Source organism: Haemaphysalis longicornis, unplaced genomic scaffold (assembly GCF_048455015.1).
Source record: "Haemaphysalis longicornis isolate Haplotype H1 unplaced genomic scaffold, Haemaphysalis longicornis Haplotype H1 scaffold_12, whole genome shotgun sequence".
NCBI classification, from domain to species: domain Eukaryota; kingdom Metazoa; phylum Arthropoda; class Arachnida; order Ixodida; family Ixodidae; genus Haemaphysalis; species Haemaphysalis longicornis.
The window spans coordinates 114,015,258-114,042,144 of record NW_027526225.1 but is presented as its reverse complement, the minus strand read 5'-3'; the positions used below and the strand labels follow the sequence as shown (position 1 = coordinate 114,042,144).

General features: G+C 46.1%; 1 protein-coding gene across 3 annotated transcripts in view; it reads left to right on the top strand.

The window, feature by feature from the left end:
• LOC144163311 (uncharacterized) overlaps nucleotides 1-26,887 on the top strand; it is a 128,431-nt gene that overhangs the window by 82,078 nt on the left and 19,466 nt on the right. For all 3 annotated transcript variants that reach the window (XM_077694238.1, XM_077694239.1, XM_077694240.1), the window contains 3 exons: nucleotides 908-1,034; nucleotides 15,229-15,616; nucleotides 18,349-18,864. In XM_077694238.1, the coding sequence (XP_077550364.1) occupies nucleotides 908-1,034; nucleotides 15,229-15,616; nucleotides 18,349-18,864 (1,031 nt within the window). The remainder of the gene's footprint in view (nucleotides 1-907; nucleotides 1,035-15,228; nucleotides 15,617-18,348; nucleotides 18,865-26,887) is intronic.

Here is a 26,887-nt window from a genome sequence, read left to right as displayed (position 1 = left end):
GTTTGCCTGGAATCTAAGTTAGTTATCACTTGAGATGGCCTGCTTTTTCCCACAGAATGCCTTGATGCAGCGGGGGTAGTTAAAGGAGCCATGAAGAGAAAATACAACTTCGTTTAATTTGAAAGAACTAGGATTCAGTATCTCACTCAGCTCCATTAGAGCCACAAAAGATGCTTTTTAACGAAAAAAAAGCAAGAAGTATTTAAAAACTTTCAAATTTTGCGCCACAGTGACGTGTTATGAGCAAGAATGACGTCACACGGGCCAACAATAAATCATAATTTTCAGTGCGTTAACTGCACGTTAGCATTCAAGTGATGCGGTGAAATGGAACTAGAGGCCCCTTTACAGACGTCCAGTCTTGTGTGGTCGCGACAGGTCAGTTAGGCGGCCGCCAATTGCACAAACAAGGTTCCGTGACGTCATAGAAAAGTTGCGGGAAATTGCCTAGGGGGTCGCGACTGCTTCACAAGTTTTCTTTCATATCTCCGTTATTTGTTCGAAGATGGCGATGATATTGGTATCATTGTTATCGGGACTAAGCGGTCTTTCTAATAAACCCAACTTGTATTTTGTCTTCATGGCTCCTTTAAGTGCTTGTGTCAGAAGGTCGCATGCTATCGGCCCATGCTGATGTTCTGGGAGGGTTAACTCGTGCTGCACTGGACAGGCAGCATTGCATTGTGTTGCGGGGTGCAGCCCGCAGCAGCTTTTGAAATATATATATATATATATATATATATATATATATATATATATATATATATATATATATATATATATATATATATATATATATATTCAAGGCAACACACTCAACAGCGGAGCAGCATCTGCCTGTCGTTCTCGCAATGGTCCTGGCCATCTCAACAGGGGCTAACATGAGGTGCCTCTGCTATCTCTGCAGGCCAGTGAACCGGAGATCTACCTCAAGTCGGGCCAGTTCGCGGACCAGAGCTGGTCGCACGGTGATGACAGCGGTCTCGACGAGGCCTACCTGAACGCCCGCCGCGCTCACGAGATCATCGAGAGAAGTGAGCATTACCCTTGACGGCTTTAGAGTTTCGTGCAAGTTTCGACAGTTACGAAGCGCCGGTTGCATGTGTAGTTTCTGTCAGTTCGCTTTAAGTTCGCTTGTTTTTGAAGAACGCGTGGCAGGGCCACTTTTTGGGCCGCGATTCATTGCCATAAATTTGTTACATTTTAACCCGTAGTGTGTAATCTGCTGGAATTTTTTTTTTATGTTTGAAAACATTGCTACGGATAGTCGTGGGTTAACAGTCATATGCAGGGTGTATTAAGTGCGTTTAAATTTTATTGCCAGAACACTTCATACACCTTGATACTGATTGATTGATTGTAGGTTTTAACGCACCGACGCAACGCAGGCGATGAGGCGTGCCATAGTGGAGGGCTCCGGATTAATTTGTACCACCTGGGGATCTTTAACGTGCGCCGAAATCTCGTACACACGGGCGTTTTTTCTTTTCGCCTCCATCAGAAAAGCGGCCGCCGCGGCCGGGAATCGAACCCGCGACCTCGTGCTCAGCAGCACAACGCCTTAGCCACTGAGCCGCTGAGCCACCGCGGCGTGTTATACTTTGATACTGATTGCACGGATAATAAAATTTGCCCTTCAGCAGAATGTACTCGTACAATCTGCTGCCGTTTTAATTTGGCCTAGACAACTTTTTCATTGAATAAAACCCTTAAACTATTTAGATGACATTGCGCCTACATTTAGATATGGTGAGCATAACTTTACTTTACACCTTTAATTACTAGTGTTTATTAACGTTAGTGACTTCCTAGAATGTTTTTGTGTCGGTGTAGTAAATAAAGGACCATAATTACAGTGCCAAACTTTGAGTACAATTTATGCATAGTATATTTTGTTAAAACTTGTAAAATAAAACTGAAACGCAGCTGAAAGCTCGTCAAGTGGTGCAAGGTAATTGCAAGGTCATCTTTCTGTGAAGTGTTTGTTATGGATGACGGTCAGACCGCATTCGGTGGCGTTACTTGAACAGATCGACAAAAGGTTCTATATCTATCGTTTGCCTCATGTACTTACTCTGGTACTTTCCTATTTACTTATCAAACATCTTGTTGCTGCGACGGGCATAAACGTAATTAAGGAAAGAAATCATCGTTCTAAAAACTACACAAATACATCACAGAAGCACCAACGGAAACAAAGAACCGACGTTAGCGTCCTGTGGATTTCTTGCGTTTTAAAGTTCAAGAGCAACGAAACGTCGGCTTCGGATGAGAGAACGCGGTCGAACGAGACAATTGTATTGTTCAGATCAAGCACACACATCTTATCAGGCATTGTCGACGACGTCCGAAACAAGCAGATGGGCACGAAGCGATGCATGTTTCCACAAATTGCACCGTCCGCGGGCTACCAATCGAAGATCGAGCGGCTAATGTCCGACGCGGCTAGCACACACGCGGTCGATACCGAAACGCCGATAAGAAGGTTCCCGAAGAAGGGTTTTGCTCGGCTGGCACCACCCTGTAGTACGCCTGGAGAGGAACTGGCAAAAACCACGAAAGCTGGCAACGAAGGCCATTGCTTTCAGAATAGCACACAGTTAGGAGACTCCTTCTGGGTAGCAGGGGCTTGAGTTAGGGGCGGTGATCAACGACATTTCGTACTTTCGATATTCCCGAAGACAATGCGTACGCGCTAAAAAATGCTCCCATTCACTCCATACAGATAGTTAACAAATAAAACTGTAACGTGCGGTCGGTGTTTACGCGTGTGTGACACCTTAAATGGCTCGTCAGAGTCTTCTTCGTTGCGTGGTTGTAGTATTGTTAGCGGAGCTGTTAAAGCTTTCTTCGGTCCGTGCGGATCGGTAACAAAAACTATCATCATCGGCGAAGTCGAGATACAAAAAAATGCTAGGCCAAGAACTGTGAGGGAAAGTGCGAGGAGGCATGGAGCCGACGAAAGCGCTTTTAAAGAAAAAAAAAACTGGTTGATTACTCGGTCAAAGGAATCGGTAAAACACGAAAGTCAAATGTGCAGCGAAATCTGCAGCTGAGCATGATTTGTGGGTGTGCTTGGCGAGCGACGTCGTGCTGGCGCCTTGCTTCGGCAATGGTGTACTGGCGTCATTTCCGTGACGGATATGACGTCAGTGAAATCTTGGGGTATCCCGGCGTAAAATACTTTCGTGTTAAAATATAAAACCCGAAAACAAGAAAACCACAACTATAACGTACTTCTTAGTTGAAGGTTGCTTCCCCGCAAGAAGTCTCTGTGTGCAGGGGTGCACCCTTTACAGGCCACTTGCTTCGTTGTACTGGCGTCACTTCCGTGACGGATATGACGTAAGTGAAATCTTCGCGAATCTCGCAATAAAACATAATTTTAAAAGTGTCGCTAAGGAGATCTCGGAAATCGGACACCGAACCTTTACGCCGTGAAACCGGGAACCTACTACTGGGCCACCCCAAACGGCCGAGGGGTACGGCAACGGCGGGGAACAATAACATGTGCCGCCGACTGGAAAGAAAGAAAAAGCGCTTCCTGAAGCCGGAATCAAACCTTGGTCCTTCACGTTATAAAACCGCCGTCTATCCGGTCGCTGTATCATCGTATGTGGCGCACGCCATTTCCTTTGGGTTCGTAGCGCCAGCGTTGGCTTTGCACTTTGACGTTGGTCTTGGCGCACTTGCGTTGCAACTCTTGGCCAATGGCTCGAGGTAGCACTACGCATGCGCTCTTAGCGTAAACGCTCTAAGCTGCTTTCGTAAAATTAGCATGCTCAACATTCTCCTGAAAGCCTCCGGTAATGCGATTGTGCCCTTTCTTTACCATTACCGTGTACTTTTCCCATTGCGTCGTTTTTCTTTTCTTCTTCGTTCCCTTCTTCGCCGCCCATGTAAGAACTCCGTTTTCGCTATTAGCGTAGACGGGCTTTGCTATTTGTGTATTCAGTATGCTCAAATTACTCCTTTAGGCTTTAATACAAGTCCCTAACACACGCTTTAAGATATACCGGCTGATTCCTATACCGCTGGACCCGCTTTCGAAACTAAGACTCGCTTTATTTTACAGCGAAGCTGTTAGCCTCTCGTTGGTCAGAAAATTTTGTGTGGTAAACAAAAAACTCAGGCAACACTCAGCAGTCTCGTCTAAGACGCCGAACGCATGCGCCAGGCTGGGTAGACAAACAGCATAGAGATCAGTATTAGTGTAAAGAAAAAACCACAAAAACATGCATCTAACCGCATGATGGATGATAAGGCACCTGTTAACAATGGGACCCCCGATGTGTTCCTGGTAAAGATTAGGTTTCCAGCTGCTCTCGAAATAAGAAGGGGGGTGACATCATTCGAGGGCGAGCGCATGCCTCAGGCTAGGCAGGATCCAGCATTGGCCTCCAGAGAAGACCGGCGCAACCAACAAGCCCGATGAGACGACGAGTAGCATTTCATACACTCCCCCTTCAGCATGTGTGGTTTTACAGCAGCTTCGCTGGAAATCCACTTCCGAAGGGCTGGATGGCGGAAATGTTTTCTTTTCATTGGTTTTATTCTGTTCGCTCAGTCAGCCATTTTTAACACGAAAGTGTTTTATTCCGGGATTCATAAAGATTTCGCTTACGTCATATCCGTTACGGAAGTGACGCCAGTACAACGAGGGAGGAGGCCTGTAAGTGGTGCACCCCTGAAATTATCTTTTAATCCTGCCTTTGCCGGACGCCGCATTTTTGCTTAATGTGGCATTCAATGCTTTGGCATTAAAAACCGATTACTTTTGGCCTCCGCCGATGCATTGTCGAAAAGGGTACAAGGTGTGGTCGGCAAGGTGTGATCTCCAGGTCCCTCCACGTCATGACGTGGAAGGACGTCGTGACGTGCGTACGTACATGCGTGTCAATAACGTTTTCGCCCAAGCCAGGCCTGCATCCCAGCATTCAATAAATAATGACCCCCCCTTGAAAGATCCCGAAGTGACATCAAAATGCAACAATCCCTGACTGAAAGCCGTAAACGTTACACAGGAACACGAGTCAGCAAAATGAAATTCAACGCCGAGGTGAAAACGGTGCTCCCCGTTGTAAATTGAATAAGTATTCCGGTCCACAGTTTCCCTGTCTCGCATTTTATGTTGTGTGAAAAAATGAGGGGGTAAATTTCGTCCTCTGGCGTGTGAAGGGCTGTCGAAACCCTAACGTGCATTCAACCACCACTATTTGTACCTCCTAATAACGCCACAATTCTTCGCAGGGAGTCCTCTTCAGAGTAAATAGTTAGTCGTCAGAATTTTAAAGGGACCCTGCAGCACTTTTTAGAACTTTTTTTGAAATCTTAAGTGCTTGAAGAATGTAGTCACCCAACACACCCAATATTTAGATCAGGGGGTCGTAGAGTACCTCAGCCAAAAATTACTGCTCTATGCCTATCAGATAACTTGGAAACTCGCTCAAAACATTTTTCTAACTTTTTCTGTCTTGACTTTCTTCGACCGCTCGAATTACGTCATTAAGGCCGGCTGTTCTCCGGCTTTCCTTCAGTTGCAGCAGGCAAAGCTTTTTGGTAGCAACTTGAAAAAAGACACAAAAACAAAGCAGAAATGGAAGCCCTGTCTGGTGGGACGAGCGAATCACTCAGTGCCGCTCTATGCTGACGATAACTATAGCTTTCGTAGTAGTTCCAGACGCGAAGGAAAGGGTGAAAGCGCTTATCGTAAGTGTTGCAGGGTCCCTTTAAAGTAACTCATCGCCGTGTTACCGCAAGCATGATCATGGCTGCGGGGCATGACGGCGCCCCATGACGGTACGCCTTCTGCGCCTGACCACGTTGCTAAGGGGTCATCTCGGAGAAGATGTGGTATAACCGTCTCGTACAGTTAAAATGGTTAACAGGAAAATACCATACTTTCACCCAGCTCTGTCGCCACTGCCGTCACCGTGAAATGGGGACATGACTTGGTGAACCAGGAGGCTCTGGATTCCGTAGTAATTGACCCAGTCGCGCTGGAACTGTTGTAAATGAGCTAAGGCTGGTGCTGAAGCTAAACTATCAGGTGTCCGCGTTATGGTACAAATTATTATTAAGGCAAAAGCTTCATTAAGCTTGAAAAGTGGCCGCAGTCGCCGTCGTCTCTGGCAGCACAAAGAATGGTACCAATGTAGCCGCCGCTGCAACAGAAAATAAACAAATAAAAATCTGCAGAAATGCGGATAATGGTCAACTAATGCGTAGCATTCCTATTCCGCTTGTCTAGAGTGGGAGTTCTTTACAGCCACCTATGCCTATGAGTAGCGAAAGACAACGGGTTATTTCTTGTTTTTAACTTTTCTTTCGTTTTTTCTCGCACATGATGTAAATTTATACCATTATAGCGATGAAGTGCCCTTACATCGCTAATTATGTTCGCTAATAAAAAAACGGACCGGTGAACTGCAGAGCCGGTCCGTTTACGCTATTTTTATTCGTATTTCCAACGTTTTTTGGGTGACCCATTTTCCTTTATTCTTCGGTCCTTGGCGGAGATGTATAAGAAGCATATAGTTCTTTTTAATTTTGTCAGGTCATTTTCGTAAAAAATTAATTGTTTCTAATCTTTTTAATTCTTGGTTCTTCAAAATTCGCTCCGACAAATTACCGTATTCACTCGCATAATGATCGCACTCGCGTAATGATCGCACCCCTGAAGTTTGTCGTAAAAACTTCATTTTTAAATATTTCCCGCGCAATAAACGCACCCTGAACTTGGCGCAGCAGTATGTCCAGATATCCAGATATCTGGACATACATCTACGTTTCCAGATATCCAGATCAACCCGGAGGGAATATTCAACCTGATCTGTAGCCTTAAGCTATCATCATCATCAGGCTGCGACCACATTAACAGTAAGATTCTAAAAAACACTGAGTTATATTCCAGCCTGATTCTACATCTAATATTCACCCAGTCATTACACTCAAGTTGCGTTCCGGGCGATTGGAAGGTTGCTGAGATAGTACCATTATTTAAATCCGGTATTCGCTCACTAATAACAAACTACCGCCAAATTTCCCTAACCAGAATACCTTCCAAACTACTCGAACACACAATCACCTCTAGCTTAATGACCTACCTAGAATCAAATAATTTTTTTTTATCCGCACCAACATGGCTTTCGTAAACGGTTCTCATGTCAGACTCAGCTCGCCGAATTTATACATGATACACTACAGAAAATGGACAATAACCATCAAGTAGACGCTATTTTCTTGGATTTTTCTAAAACATTCGATAGTGTCAGCCACAACCACATACAAGCTAAGCTATCATCACTAAACATCCCTTCTAACCTGATATCATGGATCGAACACTTCCTTAAAAGACGCACGCAGTTGACCTCGGTTAATGAACACAAGTCTTCTCTAATCAGTGTATCGTCCGTTGTCCCGCACGGTGCAAGCCTATCGCCTCTGCTCTTTTTAATATGCATAAATGCCCTTCCTACTAAGATTACAGCAAACCTAGGGCTCTTTGCAGATGGCTGCGTACTGTACCAAACCATTTACGCAACTGATGATGATTTTAACCTGTCATAAAACTTAGACAGCATTTGATTATGGTGTATAAAATGGCACATGCCATTAAACCTAACAAAATGCAAATCAGTCTCATTTTCTTGGAAACATGCCATATCGCAATACACCCATCAGATCAACAATATACCGCTCAGCTCAGTCCTATCATACAAATGCCTCGGGGTGCACATGACGTCATCGCTTTCTTGGGCAACGCATATCGACACTATTTGCTCGGAAGCCTGACGTACTCTCGGATATCTTCGCCGTAACCTTAAATTTGCTTCTCAAGAAATAAAAAGACTAGCCTATCTAACATTCGTAAGGCCAAAATTGACATATGCATCGGCCATCTCGCATCTATCACAAGCATGCTGTACAACTTGAATACAACTTGTACAAGCTGTACAACTTGAATCCATTCAATACCGCTCTGCACGCTTTATCACCTCGCAATATTCAAATCATGTCAGCGTCACTGCTCTTAAACTATCTCTCTCCCTCCCGACCCTTGAATCACGCCGCGTCATTGCTAGCTTTTGTCGGCCAGAACCAAGACACACGTTACTAAGGCAGCCTCACAGAATACCATGCCACTTAAACCCCACTTGCCCATTAGCCCCGATAACCGGCGGAACGTCAGCATTTGTTTCGTCGTTTTTTCCTAACGCAATTATTCTATGGAACGCTTTACCCGCCGACATCGCCACATGCACCAATAACAAACAATGTAGAGATAAGCGTGGTAAGACCTTCAGATAATGTATTAACGATATAATTCTACTGTTCAGCGCCGATGGTCCTATTGATGCTTCAACTGCTGTTTGTATTTTGAATTCTGTTCACTTTACTTCACTGTTACCTTTGCACATTTTTGTGTAATTTTTATTTAGGGTATTCTTTGTTTTGTATTTTCAGGCTTTCATTTTCACCTTCTTGTTTTTTTTTTGTTCTGTTTCGTTCAATAGTACTCCTACAAACCCTGTTATCCCCCCTTATGTAATGCCTTCGGGCCCTTAAAGGAGCCATGAAGAGAAAATACAACTTCATATAATTTGAAAGAACTAGGATTCAGTATCTCACTCAGCTCCATTACAGCCCCAAAAGATGTTTTTTAACGACAAAAAAGCAAGAAGTATTTAAAAACATTCAAATTTTGCGCCACAGTGACGTGTTATGAGCGAGAATGACGTCATACGTGCCAACAATAAAACATAGTTTTCAGTGCGTTAACTGCACGTTAGCATTCAATTGATGCTGTCAAATGGAACTAGAGGCCCCATTACAGACGCCCAGTCATGTATCGTCGCGACAGGTCAGTGAGGCGGCCGCCAATCGCACAAACAAGGTTCCGTGACGTCATAGAAAAGTTGCGGGAAATTTGCTAGGGGGTCGCGACTGCTTCACACGTTTTCTTTAATATCTCCGTTATTTTTTCGAAGATTGCGATGATATTGGTATCGTTGTTATCGGGACTAAGTAGTCTTTCTAATACGCCCAACTTGAATTTTCTCTTCATGGCTCCTTTAAGGGTATAATAAATGAAAAGAAATGAAATGAAATGAAATCTCTGGCTTTTTTTCAAAATATAAGGACATTCCTTGACCGCAAATTTTTAGCAAGCGCCACTTCACCCTACGCCGTTTCAACGCTATTCTATCCAACGTCGAAATAGTCGATTGCATTGGGGCAACAATATTTCGGTATACCTCAAGAACACAAAATTTCTGATTCAAAAGTTCACTCTGCTGCCTAATACACCCCCCCCCATCCAAATACTCTCTCTTAAAATTATAATGGAGGGTCTTCGGCACATGTTTTTCTTTGTGTCCTCTTGTTTTGTAACGTGCTGCGCATTGCGAAAAACAGCCACACACACACACAAAAAAAAAACTTAATTTCACGTTGCATTTCAAGTCCGACTGAATGAACAGAGCTTTGCGCACAGCGAAATTTTGCGGCGTTTGGAATAGTTCTTATAATTTCCCCATACTTCTTACCCACGGCGATCGTGGCGTTTGTTTATCAGGACGATCTCTGCCCAGCGCTGTCGATTTATGCCATAGCATACCAACAACAAAGCAAAAACAAGAACGAAGACAACAACAAAGGAACACGCGCCTCGCCCATGCAGCGTCGCGAAAGATTACCTTTATAAACCCCGTTGCCTAGCAAAAACCGAAAGCGGCCTAGTACTACTACCTGCGGGACGTTATGGTCAAACCTTCGGGACACAGATCAATGCGTACGCTCACCGTCACACGCGAACGCCGCCAGCGGGCGCTGCACACAGAGAGACGGAATTGAGCGATACGGGCAGCGTCGCAAGCACCCGCAAACAACTTTCTTTTGCTTCTTTTCGGGCGCAGAACTGCCCGCCTATTGCGTGCCTCCGAGGGGACAAAATAGGGCGGCGGAGAGATTAGCGAAGGAAGCGTGGCTAGGGAACACGGAAAGGGGGGGGGGGGGTGGCAGTGGTGAATGCGGGGGACACTTTATTTTGCGCGTTCCGCGGGTTTGATTGGCTGCCAGCGCTGAAAGAAATGTACCGCGAGCTCGCGAGAGAGGGGGAACGCGCATATGCCGGTTGTCGCACGGACGGATCGAAGTGTCTGGGTCACCGGAAAAGGCGGTTGGCGATTCTGCATGGAGACGGAGTTTTCGACTCTGGCAAACTTAACTGGTTGGTTAGAGACGCATGGAGCGAAGGAAAACTACGGGCTGACAAGCAACAAAAAAGAGGAAAGAAAACGAATAGAAGAGGTTCGAGGAACGAGACTGGAATCGCTTGATGTTGTTGTACCCTGGTATGGAAGGCTAGCGGTGCATAACGTTGGCGATACACAGGTAGCTGCTATGTCCACTTTCTAGGACTGTTTCTTGCAGTAATGGCATGATGTTTGCCTATGCCCGGGTAAATCTCCATGTTCGCTACGACGAAACGATTCGTGTGTATGCCGTACGTCCCACTCGTGATGTACGAAGGGGAAAAGAAAGAAAAGGCAGAGGGAGGGAGGTTGACGCGGCGCTGATTCCCATTGGATCCCTTACATTAGGGAAAGGGGTTGACGGAGTTCGAGAGATAGGGAAAACGGGGAAATGAAGGAAGTAAGAGAGGAAACACGTGCGCGTTCGTGGCTTTCCGACAATCGCTAGAAACGTCGCCACAGGCTGATAGTGTTCATATAAAAACACAAACCAAACATGGAGTGATTATAGTAGTGGTATTTTAACACTTGGTAGAGTTTTTAGGTTCACGAATGTAGTTTACATGCAAAACCTGCGCGATCTCTGAAGCACAAAACAATGTCTTTACTGTTCCTTTGGTGCCTTACAAGGGTTTTAGGTTTCAAGTGGCGCAATTAACGGTTAAAGCAACAGCTTCAGCCAGGCTGCGCGAGGTGGGCTCTAGTTGAATTGGAGCCAATTGGCTTTTTGCCAAAAAAAGATTTAAACAACTTGACAATAGAGGGATTGCTTGGATGCCTAGCACCTCAATCATGTCAGAGGCCACGCAATGCAATCTAAATGGTTATACTACGATCATTCATTTGCCTCAGCGTGTCCCCGCAACCCCAAGAGCCTTATTCGTATAATTACGCGTTTTTATAGTTGAAGAAAACACAGTCGTTATGACATGGTTATCCTGGGTTTTCAAACCCAGCAAAACATCATTCCTATGGGAATCAATGATCACGGTGAAACCGCACATATTTCGAAATACTTGTTCTTTGCTTCTCTCAAAATGTACGCGTGTCCATTTGTGGTGCGGAGCCACAGCCCAGCTCCGACCAGTGGGGTGGAAGCCTTTGGCAACCAGTGGGGTAGCAACCAGGTGGCAACCAGGTGGAAAACAGTGGAGTGGCTGCGTGTGGCAGCCTTTGCAAGAAAAAGTACGCAGCAACACTCGCATTGCAAGTTCACGCTTCGCGGCATTTTGAACGTTGCCAATCTCTATGAGATCGTTGTCGAACGCACTCGCGTCTGTCGCACACCGCACAACGGAATCCCAAATGTCTGTCCAGAAAGTCTCTCAAACATTTTGCAATACGAGCCCTTTAATCTAATTAAAGTACCTTACAGGCCTTGACAAGGCATTGAGTAAGTGTGTGTGTGTGTGTGTGTGGGGGGGGGGGGTACATAAGAAAAGTGCGAAGGTAACAAGATTTTCAAAAAGGCACTATAAAGGACCACAGTCCAAGAAAATATTATATAAGAAATTGGCCGTAAATACATATCTAGAGAAACGCAAATTACGAAGATAACGTGTGCTATATCGTGCGCGAACAAAGACTAACATACCGCACATTCAAGATAAAAAGCAGGCAAGAGTAAACAGGCACTTGATACACAAAAATGCGAAAACAGAAAGTTCACATAAAACAGTGATAACAGATTGGTACAGTATTACGAAAAAGAAGTGAGCATGAAGAAGTTCACGGCATGCGTCGTGCTTAGGTTCGGCGGATATGCTATTGAAGCCTGATGTCCAGGGAAAGTGCGGACAAGTTAAATGTACCAGTCTTACCGTACTGGCGGGAAAAACTATGTTGATTATTTACCCTACGTGAAATGTTAGTCGGAACTTTGAGATGTAGCGTTGAGTGTGCTTAATTGTAAACATATTTGTGAACAAGGCATAAAAGATAACTGTTGCGTCGAAGATCAAGCACGTGAAGTGAAAGATTTGGTTTAATCTCTGATACACTTGAAGGGTACCTGTAGTTGCGTGAACTAAACCTTGCAGCTATATGCTGTATTGCTTCAATCTTGTTAATAAGATATTTATGGTATGAGGACCAGATGGGTGACGCAAACTCGAGCTGCGATGGAACATACGTTGTGTAAGCTGGTTTACGAATGCCTGATGGAGCATGACGCAAATTTCGACGCAAGAACCGTAATGATCTGGAGGCCTTGGCGCAGACGATGCCGATATGGTTACTCCAGGAAAGGTCTTCTGTCAATGTTACGCCTAAGTGGCTGCAGACCCGCCGCGGTGGCTCAGTGGCTAAGGCGTTGCGCTGCTGAGCACGAGGTCGCGGGTTCGATTCCCGGCCGCGGCGGCCGCTTTTCTGATGGAGGCGAAAAGCAAAAACGCCCGTGTGTACGAGATTTCGGCGCACGTCAAAGATCCCCAGGTGGTCAAAATTAATCCGGAGCCCTCCACTACGGCGCGCCTCATCGCCTGCGTTGCGTCGGCGCGTTAAACCCTACAATCAATCAATCAAAGTGGCTGTAGGATGAAACGTGGTCCAGGTGGCTGCAATAATGTGATATTTGAAAATTGATTTTGCACGCTTACGGGTAAAGAAGACAACACTGCACTTCGAGATGTTTAGTTACATTAAGCATGTGTTACACCAATTAAAAATTGTGTTAGGTTCATTCTCAAGGCAGAGGTGTTGATTAGTACTGCAGATTGATTGGTAGACAATGCAGTCATCGGTAAAAATGCGCATGCGAGACGATATATTAACGGGCAAGTCATTTATGTATATTAGAAAAAGCAAGGGGCCCTGTGGTACACCGGAGGTAACGTAACATGTAGGAGAAATTAAAATATTAAATGCTGTAAACTGTTGTCTTAGTGAAAGAAAGTTACGAATCCATGAAAGGGTTAGTGAATCTAACCGAAGAGCCGACAGTTTAGAAATTAAGGGGCAATGCGGTCAGATGCTTTCGAAAAATCTAAAAATATACAGTCAGATTGCTGGTTATTGTCCATATAGTATGCAAGTCAGTCGTAAATTCAAATAACTGTGTCTGGCACGATAGGCCTTTCCTGAAAGTTTGATTCGAGGTAATTGTAAACGTGTGAAGCGATAATGTGCTCAAGAATTTTGCAACAAATGCACGTGAGTGATATCGGGCGGTAGTTCTCTGGGTAACGCTTATTTCCTGCTTTGAATATGGGTATGACCTTGGCGAGTTTCCAAACGTCTGGTAGCAATCCAGATGATAATGAATGTAAAGATGTGATAAAGAATTTTACTAGAAGTGAAAATGGTGCTTTTTAGTATTTTAGAATTAATGTTATCTACGCCAGAAGATGTAGATATTTTTATATTATTTATCAGAGAGGCGACACCTTCCGCAGTAATTTCAATAGGTTCCATGTACAGGCATAGTCAGTAAAATGAGGCAATTTAGATTAATCTTCCTCAGTAAACAAAGATTAACAGTACGAATTAAAGGCTGAGGGACATTCGTTTTCAGGTAGTGGGATGTGGTTATCGTCATGCAGAGATATTGTGTTATTATCATGATCATGTGACGTTACTCGCCAGAAATTTTTTAGATTTGATATCAGGAGGGATGGCAGGTACTTTTTTTTTTTTGCTGAGTCTAATGCGCGGGAGTAAGTATCAAGGTAATCCCTGTAATTTTGCCAAGCAGCAGGTGTATGGGTGAACTTTGCGTGTTTATAGAGGCATTTCTTGTCCTCATTCTTTTTTAGTTCTAGTAAACCAGAAATTAGTTTTGTCATTAGTTATTGAGGTCAAAGTGACGTACTGGTTGATAAGGGCAGATATCTCATTTTTAAATTTAAGCCAGTTATCTTGAACCGTTCTACTGTAAAACAATGGGAGGAATATTTGCTTAAAGAATATATCCAGTTCCTCATTTTTTAATAACGCCTGCTCTGTTGTAGTCACGAATTTGTTTTGTTTCAACACCGGAAAACGACACTGGAAGTTTAATTGATGCCTGCAGTAATTGGTGGTCACTAAATCCGTCAAGGTGTAATACAGTGTGAAGGGATTACGGTGCATTTGTTAGTATTAGATCCAATATGTTGTGTCCGCAAGTTGGCTGGTTAATGACCTGAGCGAAGTTGAGATCAATAGTCAAACTAATAAACTGTTTGGAAATGCGACAAGGAGACGATAATTGTTTCCAGTCGATTAACGGAAAGTTAGTCCCCAAACAGGTAAATGGTGTTTTGTACCGCTGGTTTGAATTGCTTCGGTAATGCTGTCTTGCAGTTGGGAAACAAAAGAACTGCATGAGTCAGGTGGTCTGTAAAAAACTCCGGTTAATATTTTGATGGAATTAACCACTGCGACAATCCATACAATTTCCAAAGCGAAACCAGAGCTTATTAGATACGAAGTTAATGTTTTTTTAACACCAAGAAGGACGTCACCACCTCTTCTGTCGTTGCGATCTTCAAGGTAAATATTGTAAGAATTGTTATCAGGAAGAATTTCGTTATTGTTTACGTCGGGATATAACCAACTTTCAGTAAAGGCGAGAAGATCATAGTTATTGTCGTGTATTAAGGAACTAACAAGGTCGCGTTTAGATATTATGCTTCGTATGTTACTGAAAGATAACGATAACATGGACGGGGGGGGGGGGGGGGGTTGAGAGGTAGCTTAGTTGCCTGGCCCCCGCTCAGTGTGCGGCGACTAGTGAGCTATCTTTTCGACAAAACGCCGGCGTTTTGTTAAAAGATAGCGCAAAGCTAGTCGCTTATCTGTCTCCCCTTACTTCATACTCCTCTCCAACCTGATTTTCTCGCGCATGCGCATTGGGGTGCGGGCCGAAGGAGTTTTCTACGTACTCCGGACCGCTGGATTTTAATTCGCCTCGCTATATGCAGATTATCTGTAAAACAGTACCCTACAAATGGCCTCCACAGCTTCATTGCATCTCTTCCGTTACTCCACGCAGGAATAGGAGCTCTCTCACCGCCACTATCGAGTCCCGACGCCTTCCTGCCGCACGTGGACTCTACCCGACTCGCCCTCTCTAGACCGAGCAAGTCGCGGCGCGCCGCCAGCAACGGCGCGGTCGCCGCGAGCGCGGCCACTACTTACCAGTGGAACGGCGCTGACAGCGGTCCGTACCAACACCACCGGGTGACCACCACCACTACCACCACCACTCACCGGTCGTCGACGACCGTCGAAGAGAAGAGCACCAGAGACTCGGTGCACGTGCTCAGGCGACCGCTCCCGTCCGGGGACGACGAGAGGGACCTGGTCGAACGAGAGGGAAAGCCCGACGAGAGTCAGCGACAGCGAGCACTAGCCGCCACCAGGGCGGAAGAGGAGGACAGGTGAGCTGGGGCGCACCCAAATGGAGCAAAGCAGTCGTAAAAAACGGCCGCGTATCTGCTCCTTACGTTTCAAATGTCGACGAAAGTCGGTAGTCGACTGGTGCTCCTGTCAAGTAAATGCCTCATTTCTCTTTCCCGATCAATTCTTATTCTGAGCGTCTCCCGTCTCCTTTCACCCAAGATAACACGCTCGAGGTTTCCTCAAGTCAATTTAAATTTACCTCGTTCCACTGCTCCTAGTCGGGTGCCGCGATGCCAGCGCAGCCGTACGGCCGAGACGCGCGTGAATCGACGCACCTTACTACAACGTATATACAACCACGTTGCCCTACTCCACGACCGTTCCAAGCCGAACGTGGTTTCCGTTGCTGTTTCCGTGTGATTTTCGAAATGCTGCCAGGTAGCGCGGGCAACAGCAGGCGAGTTTTCTGCAGTAGATAGAGTAGTTCATTTGGTGTCGCGAAAACCAAGCATGTGGACAAGTATGAACATTAACGCCGCGATTAGACGTTTAGATTTGGCTGGGGGTATATAAACCTATTGCGCAGATTCAGTTTACTTTGGCCGGCTGGCTGAATCGAGTCCTACGCAGACACAGAGAAGGACAGACATACAGACAGACCAAAATGTCCGTGTTTTAGTAGCCCACGAAAGACTATCGTCCTTAAAAAAAAATACCGTGTTTTCTGCAGCTAGAGTGCACGTCCGCGCCCACAACTGCACCACAAGACAAAACACAGGTGCTGCTCGACGAAATCGGTGCTGTAGGCGCGAACGCGCAATGCACTTGAATGCAACCAGCGCATTCTTGTGTAATTTTGTGACGGAACGCGCCATAACTCTTTCCCCCTTCTCTATCAGCCCCCTTTGAACGAGCGAGCGACTTGACGCTTTCACGGCGTAACCACACGAAGCTCTGGCTTGACCTTGGCTGAGCTTGAAGGTCAGCTTGACTCTACGGGGAACGTGGCGTTGCATCGGTTTTTACGTGGAATAATAGAGCTTGCACTTTAGGACAGCGCTCAGTCAGTTACAGGCGAACGTAAGTAACCGCGTGAGTTGACTGGCACTTAGGTACAGGTTGACGCTTTGCAGTTGAGGAAACGTTCGTAGGAGTTGACGCCTTTGAAATGCCTTTGATTGCTGGTATCTTTGCTGCGTTACTTACTAGAGGTTTGATGTCGGCGGTCACGTCTGTGGATACGTCACTTGTCTGCATCTGTCTTTCTGAGAGGAGAGCTATCCCACATCCCTCGTGGCCATGAGCACCGTTACTTGCTCCACGTGTGACGAATACCAAGCACTAAAAGACAGAACATCACCTACTGTCTATGCTACAGTAATTTAGAGTGAAGAGCGGGTTGTGCTTTTTAGTGTTTTGCTTTTAACCTCAGTGAGGGCCGGTATATATTTCAAGCGACGTTACCAATGGCTCCAAAAGGCGTCATCACTTCCGTCTCCTCCACTGCATGTTTATTAGGCTTATAAATATTTATTGGCCCTTTTGGACACTTTTCACAGCCCCTAATTTCCGCAACGCGACACAGACAACCTCGTATTTTTTTTTTCCTCACTTTCCCTTCACTTTGCAGCACGCAAGAGGCGATGAGAAACCATCCTCAAGCCTCAAGGGAACCAAACTTAGGCCGAACCTCAACCTCCTCTACACAGTCTAATATACTAAAAATTATGCAACCTTCTATCGGAGGAGGCCTTGCGACTGAGCTGAGAATCGACTTTAGTATTTTGGCTCCGAGATGGTACAACTCCACTCGTTTTCCAGCTCTAGCGTCCCTGGCAGAGAGACAGCTAAATGAAGCCGTGACTTTTGAAAACCTGTTCGGGAGGTGATGCTACGTGCTACGTTTATCTGGCTCCAAGGAGAGTAAACAAGAATAGCAATGCAATTCGTTGTTGGGTTTATTTAAATCGTGTGCATAAATGTTTAGGCAGCAATACAACCTTGGCGGACATTAAAATGCGTGCTGTTCAGCTGGGAAGGGAGTATTAGGCGGAAAGTAAATTAATTGACCAAGTGTTGTACACGGTTACTTCAAAATGTCTGATTCGGTTACAGCACACGGGCAGCGTACCGTCCAACCCAGGAAAACGCAGACAGGGTTGCATAGAAGGAAAGAAAATACAACCAGTCTAAGCATTTTGAAATTGAAAACCAGTAGTATAAGGGGCTGCGCATAGGAGAAAACGAATACACCGACGGGCAGATGGCAACTGCACCTACAATTGATCATTGAAACAAAGCTCCCTTACTAAATACACTTTCCTTTAGTGGTCGTCCGTGTGTGTCTTCTCTTCGTGCAGCGTCTTTCATCACTGGTTTGCATTTCCAAAAATTATAAACCAGCTTACGTTAGTCCAAATATACCTGTAACACACCAGCTTCCGATGAACTATGATGACAAAAACTGTGCTTGATTCCTCGGCCATAGGAATCGGTAAAACACGAAAGTGAAATGTGCAGCGAAATTCGTAGCTCAGCATGAGTTGCGGGTAGGAGGCTGTCTTGTGGGTGGGCTTGGCGAGCGACGTCCTGCTGGCGGGTAGCTTCAGCAAAGGTGTACTGGCATCATTTCCGGGGCGGATATGACGTCATTGAAGTCTTGGTGTATCCCGGCATAAAACACTTTCGTGTTATTAATTAGACTTCGATGGTTCCCCTGTTTCACTTGCTTATGAACAGTTTAAAACAGCGGGTCTCTCTTCCCACGCAGGGTTCACGAAGAGCGCACCGTCGGCGAGGGCGACGGCCCGGAATTGAGCGACGCTCCTCCCGCACCTTCACCAGGAGCGTTTCGCCGAAGGTCCTCGGTTGCCCCGTCAGCGGTCGTCGGCGGTGCTGACGCCAAGGACCTCCCGGGCGCCAAGGACCAGCGAGCCGAAAGCGGCGACCGAGCGGAGGCTTCGCCACAACAAGAACATCGCCGCGAGTCGTTCGCCGAGCCTCCGCCCGCGGCTGCGCCCAGGGACCGCAGTAGCAGCGACGGAGCCGGCGTGATCACGCTAGCCCTGCCGACGGAAGCGGCGGGCACAGTGTCGCGCCTTGGGGGCTTCCAGCACAGAAGGCCGAGCCTGAGCGACGCCCGGCGCAAGAGCGTGGCCGTGGTGCCCGTTCCGGAGAGCAGCAAGCTCTCCGTGCCCCTCCAGCAGCAGAGGAAGCTGAGCTTTGCGGGCGAATCCGTGGGCCCGAGACGTGGGGGCGGTGACCAAGACAGTAGTGGGGGCCAAAGGTGAGCGGCTACTCCAACTGTTTGCTTCGCGGTTGGAAAGCTACATGTTAGTTTCGTAAAAAAAAAAACCTTTCTTTTTCTAATCTTGTACTCTGAGAAGACTTCACGCACATCGAATAAAGGGGTATTTCAAATAAATCGATTTCGTTATAACGGGGTTTTTAATACATATACCCACTGTAAATTGGTTTTCACCCTTTTTAACACGAAAGTATTTTATTCAGGGATATACAAAGATTTCCATGACGTCATATCCGCCGCGGAAGTGATGCCAGTGCAACAAAGCAAGCGGCCTGTTAAGTATGCACCATTGCACACAGAGTCTTCTTGCGGGGAAGCAACCTTTAGTGCCAAACAGTACATTATACTACTTAGGCTTGTTCTCTTTCGGGTTTTATATTTTAACACGAAATTATTTTATGCCGGGATATACCAAAATCTCACTCATGTCATATCCGTCGCGAAAATGACACCAGTACACCTTTCCCGAAGCGACCCGCCAGCAGGACGTCGCTCGCCAAGCCTACCCACAGGACAGCCACCGACCCGGAAATCATGCTCATTTCTCTGCAGATTTCGCTGCACATTTAACTTTCATGTTTTACCGATTTCTATGACAGAGGAATCAACCACAGTCTTTGTGTTTAGCAAACACCCTTACATTCAATAAAAAACAAAAACACCCTTTGAAAGGGTGTAATCAACGATAAAACACCCTTTATTAGGATGTATTCTTGTGTTTTTACTAAATTGCATGGGTGTTATAAACGTCCGAATACCCTTGTGGGTGTATTCCTTTTTTGTTTTCTGCTAGGTTGTAAGGGTGTAATAGACAGTGATTTACACACCTAAGGTGGGTGTTATAAACGTCCGAATACCCTTGTGGGTGTATTCCTTTTTTGTTTTCTGCTAGGTTGTAAGGGTGTAATAGACAGTGATTTACACACCTAAGGATGTAAGTCTTTTTGCAGTGCATACATAGCTATTTGTTAGGGGAAATGAGCAGATCATTGACCACAGAAAGAAAAAAACCAGCAGTCAAGAACGGCGAGGAGGGGTATTAAAAGTAGATCGTCATTTTCGTGTCCGTAAATATAATTTTTTAAATGAAAGAAGCAAAGATTGAGGAGAAAAACATGCCCACCTAGTGGGAACCTAACCCATCACCCTCGGGCTACGCTTTCGATGCCCTAAACTACAATGATTTACACCCGTAGAGGGACATTGAAGTGAATTTGTCAAGCTCCTGTTTTTGCTTGCACTGCGTTGACTGGCTCAAATAAACACATTTTCTTGTTTGTCTGGTCGAAAAGACTCTATTTATTTTATAAAGCCCGAAAGAAGAAATACAACACGTTCGGTCGGCGGCCGCACCAACTAACAGCAATAACTTCCATACGAGGTGCTACGTGATTAGACGATGTCCAGGATTAGAATTCAAACCAGTTTCGGTTTCGGTTCTGTGAAACAATATGCGTGTATCCGACGTTATCGTTGGCTGGGCATTCTCGATATTTCAGTAATCAGCATACCGCGCTTCTGACATATTGTCGGCTGTAAATGCGCCAGACAATCCTCCACGTCTAGGAATCGTAGCAATCACTAGCCGAGGCGTACGCAGTGGAAGAACGCCCTCCGCGTCACTGCAGACGCTCAAATGCCATGCGCTTTTCAACCACCGTTGGAGCTTGCCTGGCTCATGCTTTTATCGTAATAGGCGTGTTCGCAGCAGGCAAAGGGCGGCTGATTCGGTAATGTGCCCACGAGCAGTCGGTGCTTGTGGCAACCCTACGCCAACGAGAACTCACCAGCGCGTCAGTGTCAGTCTGCACGCGTTCTGCGAACTCGCGCGAGGAGCAATCAACGTTACAGCGCGAAAACGGTGAATGCAGTACAGAAAACATTGCCCCAAAACAAATAAATCAACTTAAGATAGCTTTATTGGCAATTCGAACCGGTGAATTGCAGAATAAAAAATAAAGCCGTCCCACTCAATGTTAAAGCTGCCGGAACTTCGGAGCAGTGATTCGTCATAATGGGCTGTAGCGCCGCTATGCGCTCACTGCTACCACCCAATGCATTCAAATTTCCCGCCTTCGCATTGCTCGCGCGCCCCCTGCCTGAAACTGCGCCAGCGGGAGTTCTGCTCTTCTGGTGCTTGCTTTTCCTTCCGCACGTGCCGGCGTTGCACTGCCACTTTTTTTCGCTTACTATCGTAAATACCAACCGAACGAGCATTCATACCTCAATGAACGCGGGCGCTGCCAGTTAATCACGTACATTTTGTCTCAAATGTACCTGCAGTTTTCTTTCCGCTTAACAACAGGGAGATGTATGACAAGCGCTAGCGATTAACGAGTTTTGAACGCTTATAACTATATTAACTGCTTGGCTTTCGAAGCCTCTGGGTTCCGCCTCGACGACAGCAGCTACGACGCAACGCCGTGTGGCTCTACTTGGGCCCAGCGAGCGAGCTACGGCGACAAGGCGAGCCCCTAAAGTGCTCTGCACGTAATACACCTAGTGCTGCAGACCACTCGGCCACAAGCCAGCGCTGCCAGGGGCGGAAATACAAAGTATATAATGTGTAGGCAGTATATATTTTTATTTCGTTTTAGTATTTCAGGAAGCTTAGTAGACTATTCTTTGAATTGCGCTCGTGCAAGTAAGCGTCCCGTAAATTTCCACAAATATATAATCTCTGGCGACTGCATTCCTTAATCGGAAAGAGTTCGCAGATGTCTGGTCGTGCTGCTGAGCGCTGTGTTAGTTCACCCAGTGCGAAAATTGCTTCGCGCTCTCGGTTTTACGCTGTGCGAGAAGGGTTTTGCTTGATTTTATTCCTTAGTACCTGTACAGTACAAGCTTGTTAATTTGAACTTGGTTAATTCGAATTTATGGTTGATTCGAACTGACGTCCATGTCCCGGCACAGCCACGTATATTTCAATGGGGGAAAACTTTCGATAATTCGAACACGTCGGTATCCAGAACGGTTAATTCGAACTGGGACCCCCGTGTTTCCATCGCTCCTCGCAGGAGACGTCAGCCGACAAGTCGGCCGAAAATTTAAAGTAATCGACCGATTACTTTTAATTTTGATTGAATCAACCCTGCACTAAACAAACGTGCTTTCCAACCTAAACAGAGTCATTAGTTTGACATTACAGCTCGCTGATCACATGAATGCATGTCGGTGCCTGTTTCTGGCGTATGACTGACCGATCAACTAATTTCGTTCGCTGTTCGAGCTCCATGAACACTATTTGCGAAATCACGTGTCACAAACGTGTAGTAGCTCCTAATTCGCGATGACGAGTCCAGAGGTGGGTTCTTTGCGTTCCGTCCGCGCAGTGTGGCGCGATGTCCGTTCATTCTAGCGTCCACCCTCTAATTCGAACTCCGCTTAATTCGAACAATTTTATGGTCCCTTTCGATTTCAAATTAACTAGATTTAACTGTATTAACATAGCTGGCTCTTCTCCCGCCCTCAACTGGCCTTAGATATTTTTACTAGCGTATATTAGACAGCGAAGCGCCGCATGTGGAGCGACTTGAGGTTGGAGATCGGTCCAGCCTACAAACTAACAAAGTAACGGCCCATTCCTCCAGGCACAAACGTGTCGGGGCTTGGTTTAAAACGAGCGAACAATTCGAGTTGCGACGACCCGCCGGCGGCTGGCCGAGTAAACGCTGGGCCGACTGATTCAGTCTGAGGGTCGGCGAGCCGTGCAGTAGCGCCGTCAAACAGAGCCATCTTGTTTTGATGTCATACGAAATGTCATAGGAAATCGGAAAGGGGGATGCAGAGAGAAGGAGAACACTTTCGATTGATTTTTTTCTACTGAATAAAGCTGCGTAAACGTAGCAAGAATATTCTAAACATGGTCCAGAAACGGAAATTTGAGCTAGTTGGATCTGATCCATGTTTGAAGCGCGGACAGACGTAACACAAGAGAAGGAGGACAAGACGAGCGCTTGAAGAGGAGAAAGCGCTCGTCTTGTCCTCCTCTTCTTGTGTTTCGTCTGTCCGCGCTTCAAACATGAATGGTCTAGAAATCCAAGACTACAATTTGCGCTGGTAATCACGCAATGCTTGCAATTCACTTCAGTGTTCTTTAAGAGTGTAACCAGAAAAAAATCCCTAGATATAACTAACACCCTTACACCATAGCATAAAAAACACAAGAACGCTTTTTATGGTGTTTTGTCGTTTATAGCACCCTTACGCCTTAGCAAAAACACAAGAATACATCTTTTAAAAGGGTGTTTTATTCCTATATACACTGTTTTAAGGTGTACTTCTTGTTTTTTGAGTGGGTGTAAAAAGCCAGGAGTGAACAAAGTTAAGGAGGGATAGGTAAAGTAGTTCGCAACTTTTCTTTGGGGAAAGTTCATTTTGCAATTACAGAAAATAAGGGGCGAAAAACATGCCGCCGGGCGAGGCCCGAAGCCACAAATCTCAAATTTTGTGATTTGTTTGTTTGTTTGTTTGTCCGTGTGCGTGCGTGCATGCACACGCGTCTGAGCGGCATTCCGCCCCTTTTCACCGGAATTCGTAGCAGCATGAAAGGCTTACGGCGAGGCTGAGCCGTCTTTAAATAAGCATCTAAGTATTTTACTGAAGGGATTCGATGAGAAAGTTAAGGCACAACTGTTAAGTTATCATCACATAATAAATCTAACCTGCTGTATGTGCAAACCCACTAGCAGAAAAAAATAGAAGCTAAAAGACAGACGTGTATCTTCGGGTCCCCCAATTTCTTTCCCGTCACGAACGCTACTTACGAACCACAGTACCGCCTGCACACTAGCTCACACGTGCGTGAACCGGTTAGCAGGGAGAAGAAAGACTGACTGGGGGGAGTAGAAAAATTCCAAACTAAATATAAACAGGAACGTGGTTCGTCTCGTTCCAAAGGCATTGGAAACCAAGACGTTCAGCGTCGCAGTACTGCCTCTCGGGGAATAGGCTGATAATGGAACGCGCACAAAGGAACGGCACGGCCGACGCAGATTCGGTGTACACGCTCCGAAAGGAGAAAAAAAAGATAGAGTAGGGACAAAGCCTTCACGCTCGGTGAAGAGGCGGCAACAATGCTGTTTCTCCTATTGGAATAGAAGAAGCGCGGGAGAAGGACATCGTTTTCAAGCTCCAATTCTGCCTAGGAAGCCCTGAGATGTAAAGGGTTGTTCGGGGGACCGGGAAAACGGATGCGGATGGATAAAGAGACTCTCGCAAAGGATGAAATGGGTGCACGTTGCATCTGTGCAAAGATGAGGACAGTGGAAACAAGTAAACAAGGATTGAAGAGGAGCACATTCGAGGGACGCATAAGGCTGTTACTATCTTTCACTTCATTCTTTTGCTGGCGGTTGTAGTATCGACTGCAACCCGGAAAAGCTGACTTCCCCTCGCCCCTCTTGATCTGCCGCGTACACAGGGCGTTTCGTGTAACACAATTCAGTGACCCCGCACGCTGATGCAGATCCCAAAGCCGTCCTCATTTCACACAAGTCTCGCAGGATCGCACAAAGAGACTTTCTGATGTTTCCGAAGCGCGTACTGGCGGAAACAGGGGCAAATAAATGAGGCCACGTGCCCTGGGGACGGATGCGAACAACCTTGCTCTTTCATCTTATGTTTGTTGATGGTGCCGCAAGAAAAAAGAATTGCGTTCTCTCTGTTTTCATGTTTTGTCAGAACCTCCGATGTTTTTTACGACGAGGAATAAGGATGGAACAGACCTGTGGCTTGCGAGCTTGTGACGTCCGGGCGGGGGGAATCTTCGGCACAAAAACAATACTGCAACGGAACCATAGTAAATGTGCCCCTTCCTGCGAAAAGAGTTTTTTTTTTTGGACCAGTGACTTCCCGGTGAACTTGAAGTAGTCGTTTTATATAACCCACTTCAGGGTGTATTCTGTCGGGCAGTGGTCATGCTGGCAACATTGATTGATCGATTATAGGGTTTAATGCGCCGACACAACGCAGGCGATGAGGCGCGCCGTAGTGGGGGGCTCCGGATTAATATTGACCACCCGGGGATCTTTAACGTGCGCCGAAATCTCGTACACACGGGCGTTGTTGCTTTTCGCCTCCGTCAGAAATGCGGTCGCCGCGGCCGGGTATCGATCCCGCGTTTTCGTGCTCAGCAGCACAACGCCTTAGCCACTGAGCCACCACGGCGGGCCATGGCGCCAACCTAAGCACAGACAAAGACCGCATGCTAGTTAGATTGTTATTTTGTATCAGCTAATATTATTTCATTTCATTTATTTACTTTCAGCGCGGTAGGGTGTTACAGAAAGGAATGTTGTTGAACAAAAAAAAAGATATGCATGTACAAACAATAACTTTAAAGCAATTTTTAGATGCGAAGCATCTCATGCTCGGGGCTGTGTCCCTCCCTCCCTCGTTGTCGTTGTCCGCCGTCCGCACTCTACTGCGCATGCGCGTCTCTTGAGCCCCGTCAGCGTTTGGGCTGACGTCAGCGCAGTCCACTATAAAAAGAAATAGTTAGGCGGCGCCCGGTTTCAATCCCACGACTCTGTGGCCGCAACGGGAGGTACGTGGCGATCTTCCATCTGCGCTACAAACCGAGACGGGAGCATGCGCTACGAACGCGCCGTAGCGCATGCTCACTAATTCAAACTACGTCAAGAAGCTACTGATTCGACGAAGGCACGCGAAGCTGAACGTCAACGGAAACGACGAAGTGAAAACTAAAGGGAACTTCAGTCGACCCCATGGATGCTTCGCATACTACTCGGGGTTCCCCTACTAGAAGATGGTGTAATTTTTTGATTGGTGATGGCCTTTAAGTTAATCATGTCCGTGATAGAGGCGATGGCGACGGGAAGGTGGTTGCAGTCTCTGCTTGTTCCGGGAAGGAGAGTGTAATGACAAAAATTAGTTCGACTAGATGGCACACCAACTTTTAAGCCATGATACAAACGGGACGAAATATGGGAGGAAGTTGCGAAAAGCTGTTTTTTAAAAATGGGGTTTTGATAAAATACTTTGTGAAAGAGGGAAAGCCGTGCGTATTTACGCCGCAGTGACAGGTCATGCAAGCTACGTCTTGTTTGTGGAAGTTCTACTACAATGGTGGGAGTAGTTCTTTGTGTGCCAGAAACAAGCGCTCTTCAATGCTTTTCTTTCTTTTGCCTTTTGTGACCTCTGACGGTTTCGAAATGCTAATGACGACCGCGTCGTCAACGTAAACGGTGGAAACAAGTGCAGTGAAAGCTCGTTAATTCTAACTCGATGGGGACCACAAAATTGTTCGAATTATGCGGAGTTCGAAATAGCGGGCGATCGCTAGAATGAATGGACATCGCGCCAGACGGTGCGGGCACAACACAAAGAAGCCACCAATGGACACGAATTATGTGCTGCTACACGTTTGTGGCAGAAGTGCCTAATTAATTAATTAGGCAGAAACATTAACTAGAAAATATTACGAAAATAAATATGCAGAAAGCTAAAGTAATGATCAATAACCTCGGGACAGCACATCGATTTGAGATAGGTGGCGGGGCAGTGGATGTGGTAAGCGAATATATCTACTTAGGCCAAGTTGTGAACCCGGATCCCAACCATGAGGCAGAGATAATTAGAAGGATAAGAATGGGGTGGAGGGCATGCAGTAGGCATACTCAGATAATGAATGACAGCCTACCGTTGTCCCTGAAGAAGAAAGTGTATGACAGCTGCATCTTACCGGTACTCACCTACGGGGCAGAAACTTGGGGGCTCACTAAGAGGGTTCAACTTAAATTCAGGATGACTCAGCGAGCAATGGAACGGAAGGTGACAGGTGTAACATTAAGTGACAAGAACAGAGCGGGGTGGGTCAGGGTACAAACTCGTGTTAGGCACATATAAGTATAAATCAAGAAGAAGAATTAGGTGTGGGCAGGGCATGTAATGCGAACGCAAGATAACCGTTCGTCATTAAGAGTAGCAGAGTGCATCAAACATATCATCAAGATATTAACCAAAAACAGCTAAAGCAGAA